Genomic DNA, 20,201 nt, shown 5'->3' with positions numbered 1-20,201 from the left:
TCCAAAACAGATTAGCTGTGAGACTGCAATAAATGGGACAACCTCCCAAATGCACTATTTTATTTATTTTGCCACTTCAAAATAAGATAATAGCAGCAGCATGTTGCTAGATACTGCTTACACCAGGTTTGTATTGTTTTGTGCGGTGTTTTCATCACTTTCTCAATATTATTTTACTATTGATTATTAAAGTTTGTTTTACAGCAACTTAGGACACCACTATTGCATCATTAGTAACAGGACAGTGAGTGTAATCATAGCAGTGATCTTGTTCTTTTGTAATTATCCAATAATAAAACCAACAACCTGCAATTAAATCCCATCAGAGTGCTACTCTTCATTTCATGTACCCTTAAGACGCTGCATGATCTACATCATGATGAATCCCACCTCTGCACATCAAAGAGCCTCCTTCCCATTGTCTTCCTTCTGTGCAGACAGCAGTATCCTGCCCACCGTGCGCTACAAATCCTTTTGCACACCTGTATCTCACGTGATTTCCAAAGGTGGTATTACTTGATGAGTCGATTACAGCATTGGGGAGGGCCAATGGCAGCCCACAATCAACAGCTGAAACAGAGTAATAAAGAACACGTTGGCTTCAATTAAAGTCAATGCTAATTTCTTATGTACAGATGTAGCCGAAGTTATCGCATGGTAACACGTGTCTGCTGGTGAACGTTTTAACACAAAATAGTGTGATTTGCAGTGTAATACAATGGAGCTGGAAAATTGTGTGATTTGGGTAAGGTGCTTTACCACAAAATAACTCTTACATATCAACAACTAATGTACAAGATCACACAGCTCAGAGTCATTAAGGCTATTTCAGAGATTTATTGTAGACAAAGATATAGGGCCACATTCTAGTAGCATTGATGAGTTTGCTGCTATCTCGCAGGGTTTGGCATGTTCCCGCTGAACGGTTTGTCATTTGAGTTCTCACGGTATTCAGAAAGACTCTGAACCCCTCTCAAACCTTGTGATAGGAAAATGCCAAAACGGTTCGGCGTCGCAACAAAGTCATCAGAATTTTTTTTCTGTTCTCCCGCTTGTGATTTTCTCGCAATCTGAGCTGCACAGGGAGAGCCGCCACTCCCTGCACAGGTCTCACAGACGATATCAGTGTTTTAATTAAAAATGTAATACTAGTGTGCGGGAGCAGGGTGTCTCCGGAGCAGAACCGCTTTGATTTCAGGTCCGAGGACCCCCTGCTTCCCGAGACATAGACCCCGGTATAGGGTGGCGGTATCTCCTATGCGTTTAAATGTCCCGGTCACATGACGCGGGACATTTAAACATTTCATGGAAATAACGGCACCCCATAACCGGGCCAGTATCTAAGGAAGCAGAGGGTCCCCGGACCTGAAATCAACATGGTTCTGCTCCGGAAACCCCCTGCTCCTACACACCTGTATTAAAATTAAAATAAAAACAGCTTCATTACCTTGGTGGCCAGCCGCTAAAGCAATGAAGGGGTTAAACTTGAATAGCATGTTTATTGGGGGTAGAGGGAGGGTGGATTAAGGGGGTAGTTGCCCCAGGTTAGGGCTGATGGGAAGGTTGCGGGAGTGTTTAACCCCTTCACTACCATAGCGGTGGGAACCGTTATGGTAATGAAGGGGTTAACCACTCCCACTACCCATCCGGTAGGCCTAACCATCCACCCTTGTGGCAATTACCCCCTTCACCCAATCTCTCTACCCCCAATAAACATTTTTTTTTTAAATAACCCTAATACCCACCTCCTCTATCCCCAACAATGCCCCCCAACACATACAGTACAGTAATGGGCAAAATTACTATTATCCAGATCTGGATAATAGCTCATTTGCCCATTCAAAATAAAACATTATCCAGCCAGCATAAAGTAAATAAAACTTGCGCTTACCCCTGCCAGGATGATGGTCGTCCTCCGCATCCATGTCCTCCATTGGCAGGAACAAAATAATAAAAAATACAATCTAATGGCCCCTAACCCCTTAATCACCTTAGCAGTTAGTAACCGCTAAAGGAAATAAAGGGTTAAACCCTCCCCACTACCCACCCGGGCGACCTAAACACCCACCCCAGGGAAACTACAGTATCCCCACCCTCTACCCATTGATTGGCACAGTGGTACATCATGTCCATATACTGTATTATATGGGCATGATTGGCCATTATAGCAGTCAATGGGCAACCTAAAAAAAAACAACAGCATAAAAAACACACAACAGTAAAAGAAATAACCAAGTACCTAAACACCAGAATAATAAAATAAATCAAACGCCTAAACACCAGAAGAATAAAAGAACTAAAAACCCTAAACACCAGAAGAATAAAAACCCTATTAAAGAAATCAAATGCCTAAAAAATATAAAACATTTAATAAAAACAAGCCCTACAAATACATAAAAAGAGAAAAAGAACAAAGCGCACAACTCTCATAGCGTAAAAAAGTTATTATATTGTGACAATAATAAAGTGTAAATGATTGCACGTACAAGAAAGACTAATCATATAAGCAGGCCATGTTTAGGGTACATGTTACCACTCTGGAAGCTGGGGACTTGCTTCGTGGGGCTCCTTCAGCATACACTGCTCCTGATCCAGTATATTAAGTAGCAGCAGGGGTAGCCAAACAACACTAGCAAGTATTGTCCGTAACACAGTACCCAATAAAGGTTATATTGAAGAGACAAATGGAAACGAATCTCTCCTACTCCGTCTGATCCGCTTCAGCTCAAAGCCCGTCAGGGAACAGCAAAGCTTCCGACTCGCAACACTCACAGACCAGGACTCTGACGTCATCTCGACACGACGCAGGTCCACAACGGGCCCCCCAGTGATCAGTGAAGTAAACGAAAATCCCGTGGGTAGCGCAAGCAGGATCAAAGGCGCTGGTAGTATTGCAGGAGAGTGTCCAATGTAGTATAAACAATCCTACATGTTTCATAGCGAACTACTTCGTCCCTGACGAATATAATTGGACACTCTCCTGCAATACTACCAGAAATACTACCAGCGTCTTTGATCCTGCTTGCACTACCCACGGGACTTTCCCCTGAAAATTAGCAAACTACATGGGCAGTATTAATCTAAAAGGTTTGTCTTACAAAAAAACAGGACAGTAATTATCTAGATTGTAAGCTTTCAGAAGCAGGGCCTTTGGTACTGTACCTATTGTATTAGTTTGAGTTTATTTGTTCTTATGTTATTTGTCACACTGTTTCTGCCATAACCGGTCCCCCATTAAAGTGTCTAGTACAGTACATTGGTAATTATTGCAAAGAACATAAACAGTGAGGTTTTTTTTTTGTTTTTGTTTTTTTGTTTTTTGTGTGTTTTTTTTAAAATGTATAAAAATCTCCAAGCTGCAAAAATGTACACATAAGACTCACACCCCAAAACCCTCACACTGCACCCCAATTATACTGCCACTGTATCACAAGCTAAGACAAAGCCACACTTAGGCAGAGCTCATGGTGGCAGCGTCACTATGTGCGTGTGCTTGCATGCACGGGCACTAGCGGGACCCTTACCAGATTTCCTATTGTAGTTCCTCAAGTGCCCGCGGGAGTGCGCCCGAACTCTACATTTGAGATTTCAGGCTGCAGTCACGTGAGCTGGTTCAGCTAATGAGGGCGAACCTGCTCCATGACGCGTTCGCCACGCCCCCGATCGCCTCCTTAATCTCTTGCAGCCTAGTGCACAAATCGCTGGGGCTGCAGGAGTGCGCATTGCGGCGCGCATAGTAGCGCACGCCCACGCCACCACCATAAGCTTGGCCTTAGGCTGTGGCCAGGCTGAATGAGAGCGCTGGCGCTCGAGCTCTGCGCTAATTTTGCTCTGGCGATTTCTCTCCTGTTAGTTGCACGCTTGGGGGGGGGGGGCGTTTCGGGGAATGCAGCCGTGACATCACAGAGCTGGTTCGCCCTCATTGGGCAAACCGCTCACGTGACGCATCAGCGAGCAGCAAAATCAAATTTGACTGTCTCGGCAAGCAACAAGCTCAAGGGCAAGTGTGCTCATGCGCACCCTGGACAAGCGCACTCAGAGTTACCATTCTGATCGCGTTAAGCACGAGCGCACTCACCCGCTTCGCTTCACCCTGGCCGCAGCCTTTAGCAGGACAAATACAGCCATGGTACGGCTTCAGAAAAAAAATACTGCTTCTACTTATAGATAAAAAACATCTGCGGCCAACCAGTTTTTGAACACATTGCCCTGGCCACATATTTATTTCTTTTTAAAAGCAATACATTTTTCTGTGTTTTATCTTTCCAGCTTGCAGAATATACCTTTGCACACCAAAGAGGCTCCTTCCCAAACTCCTTCAGCTGTGCAGATAGATGTGTTATGGCCACTGTGCGCAATGAATCCTTGAGCGCAGCTGTACGTCACCTTGCTTCCAAATGTGGTGTTACTTGGCGAGTCCATGTGAGAATTTGGGAGATTTAATGGCAATCCACAGTTAATGGCTTAAATAAAATAATAATAATATTATTATTAACAATAAAACATTTGGTTATTTTTTTACTTTCTCCATATTCTTCTGAGCATAAATCTCTCTATCTACACTTTGCAAACACCTCAGTGTTTCTGTTTACTTCAAGGGCCTTTAGCAAGACCAGGTTTCTAATGCAGCCACCCACGGTTCTGTTCATATGCACAATAGGAGCATTGGTTATTTATTAAATGGTTATACATTGTATAGTGTTGCACATCTTGCATTTTTGACCAGTGCAATAAAATCTTTGCAATAAAGCTTCACAATTATTTGCTCAGTCCTACTGAGAAAGCACCCACAAGTAATGATAGAATTCATGTCTAGGTTTAAACAAAATAGACAATGACTATGAAATACACTGTGCTTTGTGTTTAGGATGAACAATTGAAGATAAGGATACTACAAACAACTCAGTTAATGTTTCACACGGACAAATCTGCCAACACTCTCCCAGCTGCAATATGTCCAACTACATACTGTATGTCTTTATGTAGTCCCTTATTGCCCACTATGGGACCAAGGCAAAATTCTACTCTCCTTTATATTACATTTAGTGACCACGGTATATCTGATCAAGAGACTTGTGAGATCTCCAAAAGCTCCTTTATAATCAGTGGGCGAAGTGTGGAAGCAAAGCAAGGACTTTCACTACTTTATTAATATTTAGAAACCTAAACTTCGCCTTACTGTATCTTAAAGGACATGGGAAAAACCCAACATTTCTGTCCTTAAAACCTCCCATAACCTGAACATTTAATGAGCTTAGACACATTTAAAAGGACTCATCTGTGATATCTACTTTGATTTACATTGATATAGAAGCCTCATGTTGTTCCATTAGACATTATGACAACTCGGAAACATATCAACAATTGTACATCACACTCTGATACCTATCTTACCAAAACCGTACCTGTGCACACCAGAGTGGATCCTTCCCATTTCCCCTCAGCTGTGCAAATAGATGTATTGTGGCCGACATCTGCAATGAATCCTGGAGCACACCTGTACGTCACCTTGGTTCCAAATGTAGTGTTGCCTGGTAATCCCATGTGAGAATGCGGGAGCATCGGTGGAAGTCCACAGTCAACAGCTTGGAAAAAAACAAATATTTTATTCTACTTCAGGTACTTCAAAAACCATAACAGTCTTTCCATCTCAAATCTACTCAATATGTAGCAATCGGGCAAAGATATAAGACAAATATGTAGCAATCAAGAAAGTATAAATCTAATAAATGTGCAGGAATTAAACAAAGCTATATATACCTTATACAGTATTCAAAATATATATATATGTTAATCTTTGTATTAGTTTTTGGATAATATGAAACCATATAATTACAATAATTAAATATACATACTAGAATGATGTATATGTATCAATATATAACATTTAAAAAACACTGAATACCATACTGTTGAATCTATATAATATAAATCAAGAATGAAAAAACTAAACTAATTAATATCTACTATACCTTTACCCTCCCATAAATGCCCCCCATCCCTCCCCCATCATAGCTCATATGTTATCTAAGAACTTTTTTAAGAACACTAGACATTGCCACAAAATTAAAGACACCATCTTGAATATCTTGCCTTTAAATTCTTCATGGGCAAGCTACCCAGCTATCTGAACAAGCTACTCACCCCTACCACATGCAGCACTTATCACCTGAGATCAGACTCCAAAAGACTGTTCATGGTCCCAAGGCTCAACAAAGTATCCGGACGTTCCTCCTTCTCCTACCGTGCACCCCAAAACTGGAACAACCTACCAGAGACTCTCACATCCACCACCAGTCTAAGTTCTTTCAAATCTAAGGCTGTCTCACACTTTAATCTGGTCTGTAACTGTTTCATACGCCCATAATATATATTTTCTTTAACTGTGCACGCAATGTCTTGTATATAATGTATACCCTGTTCATTTATGTAACTGTATTTGTAACCATGTATTATTTGTATTAACTCTATGCCCAGGACATACTTGAAAACGAGAGGTAACTCTCAATGTATTACTTCCTGGTAAAACATTTTATAAATAAATAAATAAATCTGAGACCTCTGCATTTCAGAACAAATACAGCAATGCATTTATATACAAAAACAAATGTATAAGCTATATATTATAACTCCCAGCATCACCTGGCCTTGTTATGATAGAGTTATGTATTTCCAAATAAGATAAGAAAGGAAACAGATATCCATAAACTTATATCCATAAAGTTAGAGTGTTTTTGTCATAAGGATAAGGTAATGCTCTCTAAAGTCCGTATCTCCCATGCTCCAGTCACCCATTGCGTCATATTTGGTGTCGATACATCCTTCCAGTGAGAAGCAATGCACAATCTGGCGGCTAATAGTGAATGTGTGATTAGAAAACTGGAGTTAGATTTAAAGTAAGAACATACTATTTATGCACGTCTACTGCACCCAACCAAGCCACTAAGATCCAACTGGAGACTAAAACCATTCAGGGAATTCAAATGATCTTCTTTTCCTTCTTCTGACTCCAATATTACAGTATTCAATAGTTTCATGCAAGATAGAAATCTTCTTATGTTTAGCTATTCATTTTAGCCACCGTCATTATTCAGACATACAAAAAGAAGTGGCTAATACTGTATGCTTGAAATCAGCAAATCTGGAGAAAAACATATTCATTTTGTAACAACATTAGTTGTTTTTTAAAAAAAAATGATTTTTTTACTTATCTGCTACATGGGGCTGTATCTCATGTTCCACCTTGAAATATATATAGTTTATTTTATATTTTCAAAATTAAATGTCTTGTTTATTGTTACTTGCAGCCATGCAGAAAATTAGACTTGATATATGGGGATTATAATGATCTTACCTTTGCACAAAGACATATCCCCATTTGCCTGAAAGGGTTCTCTACCATTTCTCAAACTAAACCCCACCATACAGTAGCACTCATAGCTTCCTGGGATATTTCGGCACTGTCCATGATATCCACAGAGGTCCGGTACCTCACATTCATCAATATCTGTTAAACAATGGTAAATACAGTAGTAGTTATGGTGTGTTTAATCACTACAATAACTTATAGAGTACCATGATGAACAGATGGAAGGGATTATACAGTATACAAAAAACTCTGTAGCACTACTCCCCAATCTCCCCCCCCCCCCCCTTCCCCGACTGGGAGATTTTGTCTAGGCTACAGGTCCCTGTGGTACTGGTTACCTGTGAGGGTCCAGGAGAGATGAGCTTCTGCGATGTTGTGGGGAACAGGACAGACTTTAGGTGATTCTCACGTTATTTTCATTTGGTCACAGTGCCTCCAGTCACTGTAGGCTACAGCAGAGCAGCAGTCAGTCCCTACGATGACCGTTCTATTCTCCTATACTTCTGTACAACAGACTGCGACTTAGCCAGAAGTATATAAAAGGAGTCTTTATTTCATGCAGCCACTGCAGATGGTATAACAGTGTTTGCATATATTGGAGAATGGGTTTCAGGCCCCTGGATGGTGCTGGCCAGCAGATAATGGTGAGGTCTTATGCTATGCACAGATCTTGGTTACTCAACCCCAAGAGGGGAAGAGCTAGACTTCACTCCTTACCCCAGGAGGGGAAGGGCTTGACTGACTCTATACTTTGGAATACATCCTCTCTAATGCAAAAGGGGAGGGCACACGGTCTGCACCATGATTGGCTGCAACACAAACCAAGTGTCACCTCCTCTCTTGCCGCTCAAGGAGGCTGCATGAGGGGGGGTAAACCCCACAGGATAGCCTGTCACAGCCTGTAGCTACTTGGACTTGTATGACAGGTCGGCAGAAAGATAGTCTGGACCAGCCATGGTTATACTCTCCCCTAGGTGAAAATTCCCATGACCTCACTGGGATCCAATTTGGGCACCATCCAGTAACCAGAAGCCTGCAAAACAGAACAGGTTACAGCAGATGTATAACATAACCATATACAGTTACACAGACAATTACCCATATCATCGACTGGTTTACAGCGATGATGAATACGTAGCTATTCTTCCAACGGGAAGAAAAAGAAAACCCTCACTTATAATATTTAGGGTCGGATTTAACTACATGCCCATCAAATAACTTGGTCCAGATGTAATACATCTTGGGAGGACCAGGGCACTGCCTAACTTCTACCCTATCCTTGTAGATACAGGTTCCCCCTAGCCATTCGTCCATAACAGAACAAATTTTGGAGTCAGTAATATATCTGTCATCAGAAGTTTTGGTCTTAATGTTTTCTACCACAGCCTGCCTAAGCCACTCCTGACGGTTGTTGTCTATCTCATCCATAAGTGGTTCAGGTACGTATGGAAAGGTATATCCACGAGACTGAGGATACCGGTTAAAGCTAGCCCTGTCAGCTCTACTGAACCGTAGGATCTTACGGTTAGCTCCCTGACCAGGCAGTACCAAAAATTTAGGCTCACTGAGCTCTACCTCCTGAAAGAATATAGAGGGGCCCTTAGGGACTCTCACCCCTAAATTGATCTTGCCACCCTCTTACAAAGGGTTTCAGCTATTTCCTCCTGGGACAGTTGACCTTCCTCCCACCAGTGGTCCATGATAGAACACGGCTACTGCTGGTGATTGATCCTATTTAAACTGATGGAGTAGCCTTGAATCATTGGGTCCCACCACTTAAGGGGTTCCCTGGACTAAAATTCCTCATGTGGACTACTGGACCTTGTGTCCATCTGGGAGGACACACCAGAAGAAGCAGATTACTGGGACAGGGAAGAGTCCCTAAATTACTTAAATGACCCTGGAGATCTAGCCACAGGGATATGGCTAGATGCAGGTATTTCACCACCAGAGTCATCCTCTGACTACCCATCTTTTCCACCAAAGTCCCAGTCCCTCAAGTCTATTGACATACCAGGGGACAGAATATCACTAGAGCCTCAAACAGGCACAAATTCGGCGGTGGCAATGTAGTCACATCCGGTGGCACCAGAAGTGCATCACCCCACGTCAAACCAAACAGGGCTCCGCCTGCCTACTCATCTGGCAATGCCGCAGCGGACTCCTGTTGGGCGGAAGAAGATGGCGCCTCACCCAGCTGAAGGTAAGAGATGTCATCTGGCTCCACAGTGGGCGGGTCTATAGCAGCGACGACGTCTTCCTCGGGTGTGGGGCTCCTCCTGGGCTCCAGCAGCACAACGGCCTTCAGGACGGACGTTGCTGACTCGGGAATTAGCCGCGGAACACAGGTAAGCGTAGAACTTTTCTCTGCAGGTGTCAGGCAGCAGTGTTCTTTAATAGAAGTAGAGGGTAAGGACATCTCCTCTGGCCCGTGATGTTGGGGTGCCTTGCGCCCCCTGGCAGCAATTGGCATGGAGCAGGCCTGCTCCGGTGCCACCAAGGGAGACGCACCCAACACCCCCGGGGCATTTGACTCACCCTCCAGGCACACCGACACCGGTTCCGGTCCTGGAACCGTCGGGACTTGGACCACTGGAGTCATCTTGGCCACCGGAACTTTAGGGCTTGGTCGAGCAGGTATCCAGGCACACGGGCCCAAAGGTGGCCCTGCGAGGTACAGATTGGCGTGGGCTGCATCCCATGACAGTAGGGCCTGATCGTAGGCTGACAGGGGCAGTGGTGTAGAACAGACCGCAGGGGCCGCACTGGCTGGTTTGGAGGCCCGATCTATCAGTTAAAAGACAGCTAAAGGTGGTACAGGACTGGCAGGCCTCATGTACAGGACTCTGCAGTATGGGCACTGTGCTGTAGGGCTTGCATCTGTGACGGTAACTTTGTAACAGGCTATTAATAATACACCAAATATAACTGGGTTGATCTGAACGAGGTTTAGATATGATAAAATATAATTTATTCCTTGAAAAAGATGAACACAACAAAATGGTACAAATAACAACAAAATATAGGCACTTACTTAAGATGGAATGATGAAGTAGTCATAATTCTGGACTGGCAATTCATACAGCAATCTTCAAAAATCACCAAGACACGAAAGACATTTGAGTAAGGGCTGACTCTGGTTTAAATACCATTTCAACCCCCTCTCTTACAACCAAGGCACCGAGCTGTCTAGAAAAATCTCCTTGAAGGAAATTTTGGCTTCCCTTGTAAGTGTGAAGACCGACACTTAAAAACACTCAGTCCCTTTGTTCCTGCCCTTGGTATAAACAATCAGGACAGTTACCTTTTGATCACCGGGCTATGCTAATTCTTCAGGATGCCCTTCCTGCCCTATTTAGCATAGCAGATGGGGTCTGCATTTTCAGAGCAGATCCAAAATCCCATATACACTTTAATATCTACACTGGCGACACACTTTATTCGAGCTCGGCTAGTCCCACGAATTCGGGTATACCCGGGTGTATTGAGGTTTGTGACTGTTTTCTGCCCGAGTGCATTGGGTTATTTTCCAGGCAGAGATTGAAGCATTTTATTCCCGCTGGCTGCAATACTGCACAGTATATATATATACTGCATTACAATTCATGAATTTATGCCATCTGGTAGACACGCGAAGCATTGCAGCCTATTAAATCCTAATCATTATCATTTAACAGATCAGCCGCCCATCAGCCAGGCATGAACCCAGGCTGGGAAGGCAAACGCAACGGGGCTTTTCTGAGGTGAGGAGCGGCGCATTCCAGGTATCTGCCAGGTACATACTGGGTATTTGCTTGAATAAAGTGTGTCGGTGCAGTACACATATTAAAATACCAGGTTCTGGTAGGTCCAGCGGGTCCAAACTCTCCAGACCTTAATGCCGGAAGTGGTACACTATAGGGTCCAAGTTTCAGACCGCTGCAACCTTCAGAACCGGAGATATACAAATATAACTTAAACCGTTTCATATTTTATTATAAAAATCTCAGCTAAAAAGAAATCTCAGTTTTTCACTAAATCCCCATTGAAAACAACGGGCTCTGCCGCCATAGGCTTTCAACGGGGAATCTCCGCCATTGGCGGCTATGGGAGTCTGCCGCCATAGACTTACAACAGGGAATCCACCGCCGTTGGAGTCTATGGGGCTTCTCCGCCATAGCCGGTCAATGGGGTAACTGCCGCCATTGAAGCTTATGAGAAAAACCACACATCTTTACTGTCGTCCATACTCCGTCTGGTTGGTCGGAGAGGGCTGGGAAGGGTCATGCATTAAAGCCGGAACCTTGGCTACATGCCACCCAAATCCCATCCCTCTGGTCATTCCAGCTGCCAGAGTTGTCCCAATCTTCAAAAGTGGGGACAAAACACTGTCTCAAACTACAGGCCAATCTCACTTCTCCCAATTCTATCCAAAGTCATGGAAAAATGTGCCCACTCCCAATTAAGCGATTTCTACACCAAGACAAATTTCCTTAGCCAATTCCAATCTGGATTTCGTCCCAAACACTCCACTGTAACTACCCTGATAAAAGTTTGCAATGAAATCCAGTGTGGAATGGAACGGGCACAACTCACTGGTGCAGTATTCCTAGATTTTGCAAAGGCTTTTGACACAGTCGATCATGCTATCCTGCTTAACAAACTCCAGAGCTCTGGAATAGGGAAACATGCTTTAAACTGGTTTCAGTACTACCTATCAGGAAGATCCCAACATGTGTCTATCTCAGGCTCTAACTCCAACCCCCTGGATATCACCTGTGGTGTCCCGCAAGGCTCTGTTCTGGGGCCCCTACTCTTCTCAGTGTTCATTAATGATCTTCCCACAGCTTGTAAGTAAGCCTCAATACACATGTATGCAGATGACACAATCCTATATGCACACAGTCATAGCCTCTCTGACCTTCAACACATACATCAGTCTGATTTTTGAGACTCGAAAACTGGATTTCCCAAAACAAACTGTTTTTAAACACTGACAAGACTGTAACAATGGTATTTGGGACCAAAACTAAATTTGTAAAGCTTCCAGTGACTGAGCTCCTCATTAGAACCAACGCTAACACCACCCTAACACCCGTCACTAGTTTTAAATACCTGTGCTTATGGTTTGACTCCCACTTAACATTCGGGATGCACATTGATACTCTGACAACCAAGACCTATGCCAAACTAGGGGTACTTTACAGGAACAAATCCTCCATAAGTCTCCTGGTCAGAAAGCGTATCGCACAGCAGATGCTATTGCCAATTATTGACTATGGAGACATAGTATATGGCTCGGCTCCTCAAACCCACCTTAGTAAACTTGACACCCTCTACAATTCAATATGTCGTTTTGTTCTCCAATGCAACTACAACACACATCACTGCGAAATGCTCAAAGAACTAGATTGGTCAACACTAGAGTCTAGGCGCAAAGTTCACCTTTCCTGTCTTGCCTTTAAATTCTTCATGGGCAAGCTACCCAGCTACCTGAACAAGCTCCTCACCCCTAACACATGCAGCACTTATCATCTGAGATCAGACTCCAAAAGAATATTCATGGTCCCAAGGCTCAACAAAGTATCCGGACGGTCCTCCTTCTCCTTCCGTGCACCCCAAAACTGGAACCACCTACCAGAGACTCTCACATCCACCACCAGTTTAAGTTCTTTCAAATCTAAGGCTGTCTCACATTTTAATCTGGTCTGTTACTGTTACATACGCCCATAATATATATTATCTCTTACTGTGCATGCAATGTATTGTATATAATGTATACCCTGTTCATTTATGTAACTGTACTTGTAACCATGTATTATTTGTTTTACTCTGTGCCCAGGACATACTTGAAAATGAGAGGTAACTCTTAATGTATTACTTCCTGGTAAAATATTTTATAAATAAATAAAAACAGAAACAGGACTTGCGCTCATAAGTGGTTTGTGATAAATTAAGTGACTTAGAATTAAATACAATAAATAAACTGTGTAATACAACCTTAATAAGTGAGGTTTTGTGCTGCTGGTCAGTGGGAATTGCTCAGACACCAAGCTACATGGAAACAAAAAAAGAACAGCGCAAAAAAACCATTGTGTAGTATAATAAAATAATTATTTATAGTGTAAAGGTGAGTATTGCACGTACATCAACAAAAAGGGTTAATAGCATGACATGTTAGGGACATGTTACCACTCGGCAGGCACAGCAGGATACAGACACCGGTTCCTGGATATCCACCCTCAGAATACTGGTATCCGGTTACAGAGTAGACAGCTCAGCGTTGGGGAACCTTCCCGCGCTGTCACAGAGTCCTCGGTAGCTGCTTCTCAAGGGATGATCTCCACGCTTCTTCCGGGTTGATCCACGCCGGCTTGTGACGTCATCCAGCAGCGTCTCTTGGCCGGTCGCGTCTTTAGTGTGTCACTGCTTTCCAATAGACAGTAGAGCTGCGCACCGAGTCCCGGACAAGTCCCGCAGCAGAAATAAAGGTTCAAGCTTTAAACCGCAATGGGGATATGAATAAAGTGTAAAGGAACGCGCCCTCTTCCTACGCGTTTCGTACTTCCGTACTTCGTCAGGGAATGATGGAGGAGGTTCCGAGGGCAGTTCTTATATGCTCAGCATTGCTGGTATTGGCCGGGCTAATTACATTCAACTCCCCCCACCTGAGGAGACACTTAATCGTCCCATGGAGGCACTCGGTCAACAAAGATATTCTAATAGATTAACATACATGGGATAAAACACTTATAATAATGATAAACTTTAATAACATATAATAATGCGGACAGACTCTAAAAATAAAGAGACAAAAGTTAATCACACCATAAAATCACACTTAAAACGATGTATAGTGCTAACTCCCAATTAAAAATATATGTATAATAAACTTAAGATTTAAATATGACTTCTAGCAAGTAAATAAAGCCTCATAAGAAAATCTATATGATAATGAAATGGTCGAGGAATAGATCTTGGGGGATGGATTTTAGTTATATTCATACAGAGAGAGAGGGTACCATATTAATACTTAAAACATTCGTAGTTAAATATAAAAATTCATAATTGATTAAATATAAAGGAATTTTTGATTAAAATCACTGGTATTAACTAAAAGAGAGACCATACGTCAATCTCCTCATTAAGACCTAGTGGAGACAGAGTCTGGAGTTTATATATCCACAGACTTTCTTGTTTAGATAATTTTTTATCTCTGTCTCCACCGCGTCTTCCTGGTTGTACAGTCTGGATACCTATATATGTCAGGAGTGAAGGGTCGCAGTCATGTTTAATTTTAAAATGTCTAGACACGCTGTGCTGTTCTAGTCCTAGTCTAATATTTCTGGCGTGTTCTAGAATCCTGACTCTTAAAAATCTTTTGGTTCGCCCTACATATTGGTATCCACAAGGACACTGTAATAGATAAACCACATATGTGGTTTTGCAGGAAATGCAGTCTTTCACTGTAAACTTTTCTTTGGTTGTATTGGATATGAAGGTTTTACGATTGGAACTTAGCATTTTGCAGGCTTTGCATTTACCGCAGCAATAGTTGCCGTTTGGTTTGCTCGGCATCCATGGTAACTCCAGTGATATATTTACTGGAGAGCCAATATCGCTAGGCGCTAGGTAATGCTTGAGCGTCTTCGCCCGACGGTAAATGAAGCTTGGATTTTTTTGGAGGGAGGGGCCTAGTACAGGGTCATTACAGAGAATGTTCCAGTTTCTATTAATTATTTTCTGCACACTAGTGCTAACTGAGCTAAACTCTGTAATGAATGGAATTTTAATTGTATCATCTACTTCATCGTTTTTTGTTCTTTTTTTCTGAATCAGTAGTGAGTCCCTATCCATTCTGTCCACTTTTTCGAGTGAACTGAGCAAAAGAGCCTTATCATACCCACGTTCCAAAAATTTCTCAAATAGGGAAACCGATTGAACTTCAAAGTCAGCTTGGAGACTGCAGTTGCGTTTAATACGCATAAACTGACTTTGGGGTATGTTGTCAATCCAGGATCTTTTGTGGTTACTGGAAGACAAAAGGAAGCTGTTACTATCCACTTTTTTGAAATAGGTTTTTGTATTAATGTTTTCACCAACCTTAGACATTAGACTTAGGTCTAGAAAGTCTATCTGGCTGACATGTGACTCAGATGTAAATTTCAAGTTATAGTCATTTTGGTTCAGATAGACTTTAAAGAGCTCCAAAGTGTCCTCGCCACCCTCCCAAACACACAAGACATCATCGATATATCTTTGCCAAACAATAACCCGATTAGCAAATGGGTTATTGTGCCAAATAAAGTTAGCTTCCCATATCCCCATGTATATGTTCGCATAACTGGGAGCAAATCGCGTCCCCATGGCCGTGCCACACAACAGTAAATAGAACTGATTCAAAAATAGGAAATAGTTGTGTGACAATATAAAAGTAATGGCATCGATAATAAATTCACAATTTAAAGGGTGAAGATCCATATCTTTAGATAACGTCTCCTTTATTGCCTCAATCCCTTTATCATGGGGAATACATGTATAAAGGGATTGGACGTCAAACGTTGCCCATCTGTAACCTTCCTGCCATTGGATGGTTTTGACTAGGTTTAGAACGGCAGTGGTATCTTTAATGTAAGATGGCAGTATTTTCACATATTTTTGTAGAAAATAATCTACATACTGCGACAAGTTTGACGTCACGGAACCAATTCCGGAGATTATGGGTCTACCCGGTGGGTCGATAGAGGTCTTGTGGATCTTAGGAAGGTGGTAATATACTGGTATGGTGGGAAATAAAACATTCAAAAATTGGTATTCTGATTTAGATAATACTGTGGATGCAACAGCCTCATCAAGCAGGCCCTGTAGCTCAGAAACAAACTTATTAGTCGGATCCTGACTTAATTTGCTATAATTGCCAGGGTCATTCAGAATGCGCATGGCCTCCTTTTCATAGCTTTCACGGTTTTGGATGACTACTCCTCCACCTTTATCTGCCTGCCTTATGATTAAATCTTTCCTATCCTGTAGTTCTTTTAGTGCTAGATGTTCTTGGTAACTAAGGTTATGAGGTATGTCAGAGGGTTTAAAATTATTTACCAGTGAAATAAATTCATTGTTGACTATATTAAAAAATGAATCTATATAGCTCCCTTTACTTTGGGCCGGATAAAACCTTGAGGGTGGTTTAAAATCACTATGCTGACAAAGTGTCAAAGGTGGGTCTGTATCAATGGGATCAGAATTAATGATTGAATTACTTGTATCATTTCCTGTCTCTTTTTTAAGGAAATGCCTCTTCAATGTCAAGTTCCTAGTGAACTTATGCAGATCTGAGAATAATTGAAAACCATTAGGGCCACTTGATTGTGAAAATTTTAACCCTTTGCTTAGAACCAATTTCTGGCATAAAGTGAGATTAACATTTGATAAATTAAAAATACCCTTAAAAGATTCGTTATTTGTTAATTCGACTCTCTTCTTTGTTTTGGTCTTACACCCTGCTCTTGTTCCTCTTCTGGTGAGTGGTGTCTTTTTTGCGACCTGGGAGTCTCTGTATTTTTCTTCTCTTTCTCTCTTACTATATTCTCCCTTTCCTTCGAACCCAAATATCTCTGTTTGAGATCCTCCAGAAAAAGGGATTTCTTAGGGGATGCTCGCTCACAGTCTTTCTTAGGGGGTGTATGTGCCCTCTGATGACTTGGAATGCGACCTCAAAATGACTTTAGAGTCAACGACGGAGGAGATTATGCTTAACAAGCAAAAAAATTTTTATCGTGATAAACATGATTATGATAATGGTCGACAAAAGGATTGGAATAGATCCGAGAGGGAAAAAGGTATTGTTCCCAATGGTCAAAATCCCCACAATAAACATCATGGTAATTATTATCAAAAGAAAAAAAGGGAGAATAGTCTCCATTTTGAGGAAGAAAAGATCCATCGGGAACAAACTAAAGATGACAATAGATCATCCAAAAATTATAGAAAAAAGTCACAAGATAGGAGACATAATAGTTATAATAAAAGGAGGGATAGCTCCAATAATAAGTCAGAGTATACATATAAAGAACATCATAAGAAAGATACTCACCAGAAAGATAAACAATACGATCATCAGAGGGCACATACACCCCCTAAGAAAGACTGTGAGCGAGCATCCCCTAAGAAATCCCTTTTTCTGGAGGATCTCAAACAGAGATATTTGGGTTCGAAGGAAAGGGAGAATATAGTAAGAGAGAAAGAGAAGAAAAATACAGAGACTCCCAGGTCGCAAAAAAGACACCACTCACCAGAAGAGGAACAAGAGCAGGGTGTAAGACCAAAACAAAGAAGAGAGTCGAATTAACAAATAACGAATCTTTTAAGGGTATTTTTAATTTATCAAATGTTAATCTCACTTTATGCCAGAAATTGGTTCTAAGCAAAGGGTTAAAATTTTCACAATCAAGTGGCCCTAATGGTTTTCAATTATTCTCAGATCTGCATAAGTTCACTAGGAACTTGACATTGAAGAGGCATTTCCTTAAAAAAGAGACAGGAAATGATACAAGTAATTCAATCATTAATTCTGATCCCATTGATACAGACCCACCTTTGACACTTTGTCAGCATAGTGATTTTAAACCACCCTCAAGGTTTTATCCGGCCCAAAGTAAAGGGAGCTATATAGATTCATTTTTTAATATAGTCAACAATGAATTTATTTCACTGGTAAATAATTTTAAACCCTCTGACATACCTCATAACCTTAGTTACCAAGAACATCTAGCACTAAAAGAACTACAGGATAGGAAAGATTTAATCATAAGGCAGGCAGATAAAGGTGGAGGAGTAGTCATCCAAAACCGTGAAAGCTATGAAAAGGAGGCCATGCGCATTCTGAATGACCCTGGCAATTATAGCAAATTAAGTCAGGATCCGACTAATAAGTTTGTTTCTGAGCTACAGGGCCTGCTTGATGAGGCTGTTGCATCCACAGTATTATCTAAATCAGAATACCAATTTTTGAATGTTTTATTTCCCACCATACCAGTATATTACCACCTTCCTAAGATCCACAAGACCTCTATCGACCCACCGGGTAGACCCATAATCTCCGGAATTGGTTCCGTGACGTCAAACTTGTCGCAGTATGTAGATTATTTTCTACAAAAATATGTGAAAATACTGCCATCTTACATTAAAGATACCACTGCCGTTCTAAACCTAGTCAAAACCATCCAATGGCAGGAAGGTTACAGATGGGCAACGTTTGACGTCCAATCCCTTTATACATGTATTCCCCATGATAAAGGGATTGAGGCAATAAAGGAGACGTTATCTAAAGATATGGATCTTCACCCTTTAAATTGTGAATTTATTATCGATGCCATTACTTTTATATTGTCACACAACTATTTCCTATTTTTGAATCAGTTCTATTTACAGTTGTGTGGCACGGCCATGGGGACGCGATTTGCTCCCAGTTATGCGAACATATACATGGGGATATGGGAAGCTAACTTTATTTGGCACAATAACCCATTTGCTAATCGGGTTATTGTTTGGCAAAGATATATCGATGATGTCTTGTGTGTTTGGGAGGGTGGCGAGGACACTTTGGAGCTCTTTAAAGTCTATCTGAACCAAAATGACTATAACTTGAAATTTACATCTGAGTCACATGTCAGCCAGATAGACTTTCTAGACCTAAGTCTAATGTCTAAGGTTGGTGAAAACATTAATACAAAAACCTATTTCAAAAAAGTGGATAGTAACAGCTTCCTTTTGTCTTCCAGTAACCACAAAAGATCCTGGATTGACAACATACCCCAAAGTCAGTTTATGCGTATTAAACGCAACTGCAGTCTCCAAGCTGACTTTGAAGTTCAATCGGTTTCCCTATTTGAGAAATTTTTGGAACGTGGGTATGATAAGGCTCTTTTGCTCAGTTCACTCGAAAAAGTGGACAGAATGGATAGGGACTCACTACTGATTCAGAAAAAAAGAACAAAAAACGATGAAGTAGATGATACAATTAAAATTCCATTCATTACAGAGTTTAGCTCAGTTAGCACTAGTGTGCAGAAAATAATTAATAGAAACTGGAACATTCTCTGTAATGACCCTGTACTAGGCCCCTCCCTCCAAAAAAATCCAAGCTTCATTTACCGTCGGGCGAAGACGCTCAAGCATTACCTAGCGCCTAGCGATATTGGCTCTCCAGTAAATATATCACTGGAGTTACCATGGATGCCGAGCAAACCAAACGGCAACTATTGCTGCGGTAAATGCAAAGCCTGCAAAATGCTAAGTTCCAATCGTAAAACCTTCATATCCAATACAACCAAAGAAAAGTTTACAGTGAAAGACTGCATTTCCTGCAAAACCACATATGTGGTTTATCTATTACAGTGTCCTTGTGGATACCAATATGTAGGGCGAACCAAAAGATTTTTAAGAGTCAGGATTCTAGAACACGCCAGAAATATTAGACTAGGACTAGAACAGCACAGCGTGTCTAGACATTTTAAAATTAAACATGACTGCGACCCTTCACTCCTGACATATATAGGTATCCAGACTGTACAACCAGGAAGACGCGGTGGAGACAGAGATAAAAAATTATCTAAACAAGAAAGTCTGTGGATATATAAACTCCAGACTCTGTCTCCACTAGGTCTTAATGAGGAGATTGACGTATGGTCTCTCTTTTAGTTAATACCAGTGATTTTAATCAAAAATTCCTTTATATTTAATCAATTATGAATTTTTATATTTAACTACGAATGTTTTAAGTATTAATATGGTACCCTCTCTCTCTGTATGAATATAACTAAAATCCATCCCCCAAGATCTATTCCTCGACCAT

At 41.5% G+C, this 20,201-nt stretch overlaps 1 protein-coding gene across 5 annotated transcripts in view; it reads right to left on the bottom strand.

Moving 5' to 3' along the window:
• The window catches only part of SUSD1 (sushi domain containing 1), a 179,803-nt gene that overhangs the window by 91,080 nt on the left and 68,522 nt on the right, over positions 1-20,201 (bottom strand). For 4 of the 5 annotated variants that reach the window (XR_012800399.1, XM_075593999.1, XM_075594012.1 and 1 more), the window contains exons 4-7: positions 7,355-7,507; positions 5,406-5,585; positions 4,284-4,463; positions 391-570 (exon numbers count right to left, since the gene is read on the bottom strand). Coding sequence is in view for 4 of the 5 variants with exons in the window: in XM_075593999.1 (XP_075450114.1) it covers positions 391-570; positions 4,284-4,463; positions 5,406-5,585; positions 7,355-7,507 (693 nt within the window). In the remaining variant the exon portion in view is untranslated. The remainder of the gene's footprint in view (positions 1-390; positions 571-4,283; positions 4,464-5,405; positions 5,586-7,354; positions 7,508-20,201) is intronic. The other variant, XM_075594032.1, reaches the window with a different exon arrangement.

Source organism: Ascaphus truei, chromosome 1, assembly GCF_040206685.1.
Source record: "Ascaphus truei isolate aAscTru1 chromosome 1, aAscTru1.hap1, whole genome shotgun sequence".
NCBI classification, from domain to species: domain Eukaryota; kingdom Metazoa; phylum Chordata; class Amphibia; order Anura; family Ascaphidae; genus Ascaphus; species Ascaphus truei.
This window is presented reverse-complemented; position numbering and strand designations above follow the sequence as displayed.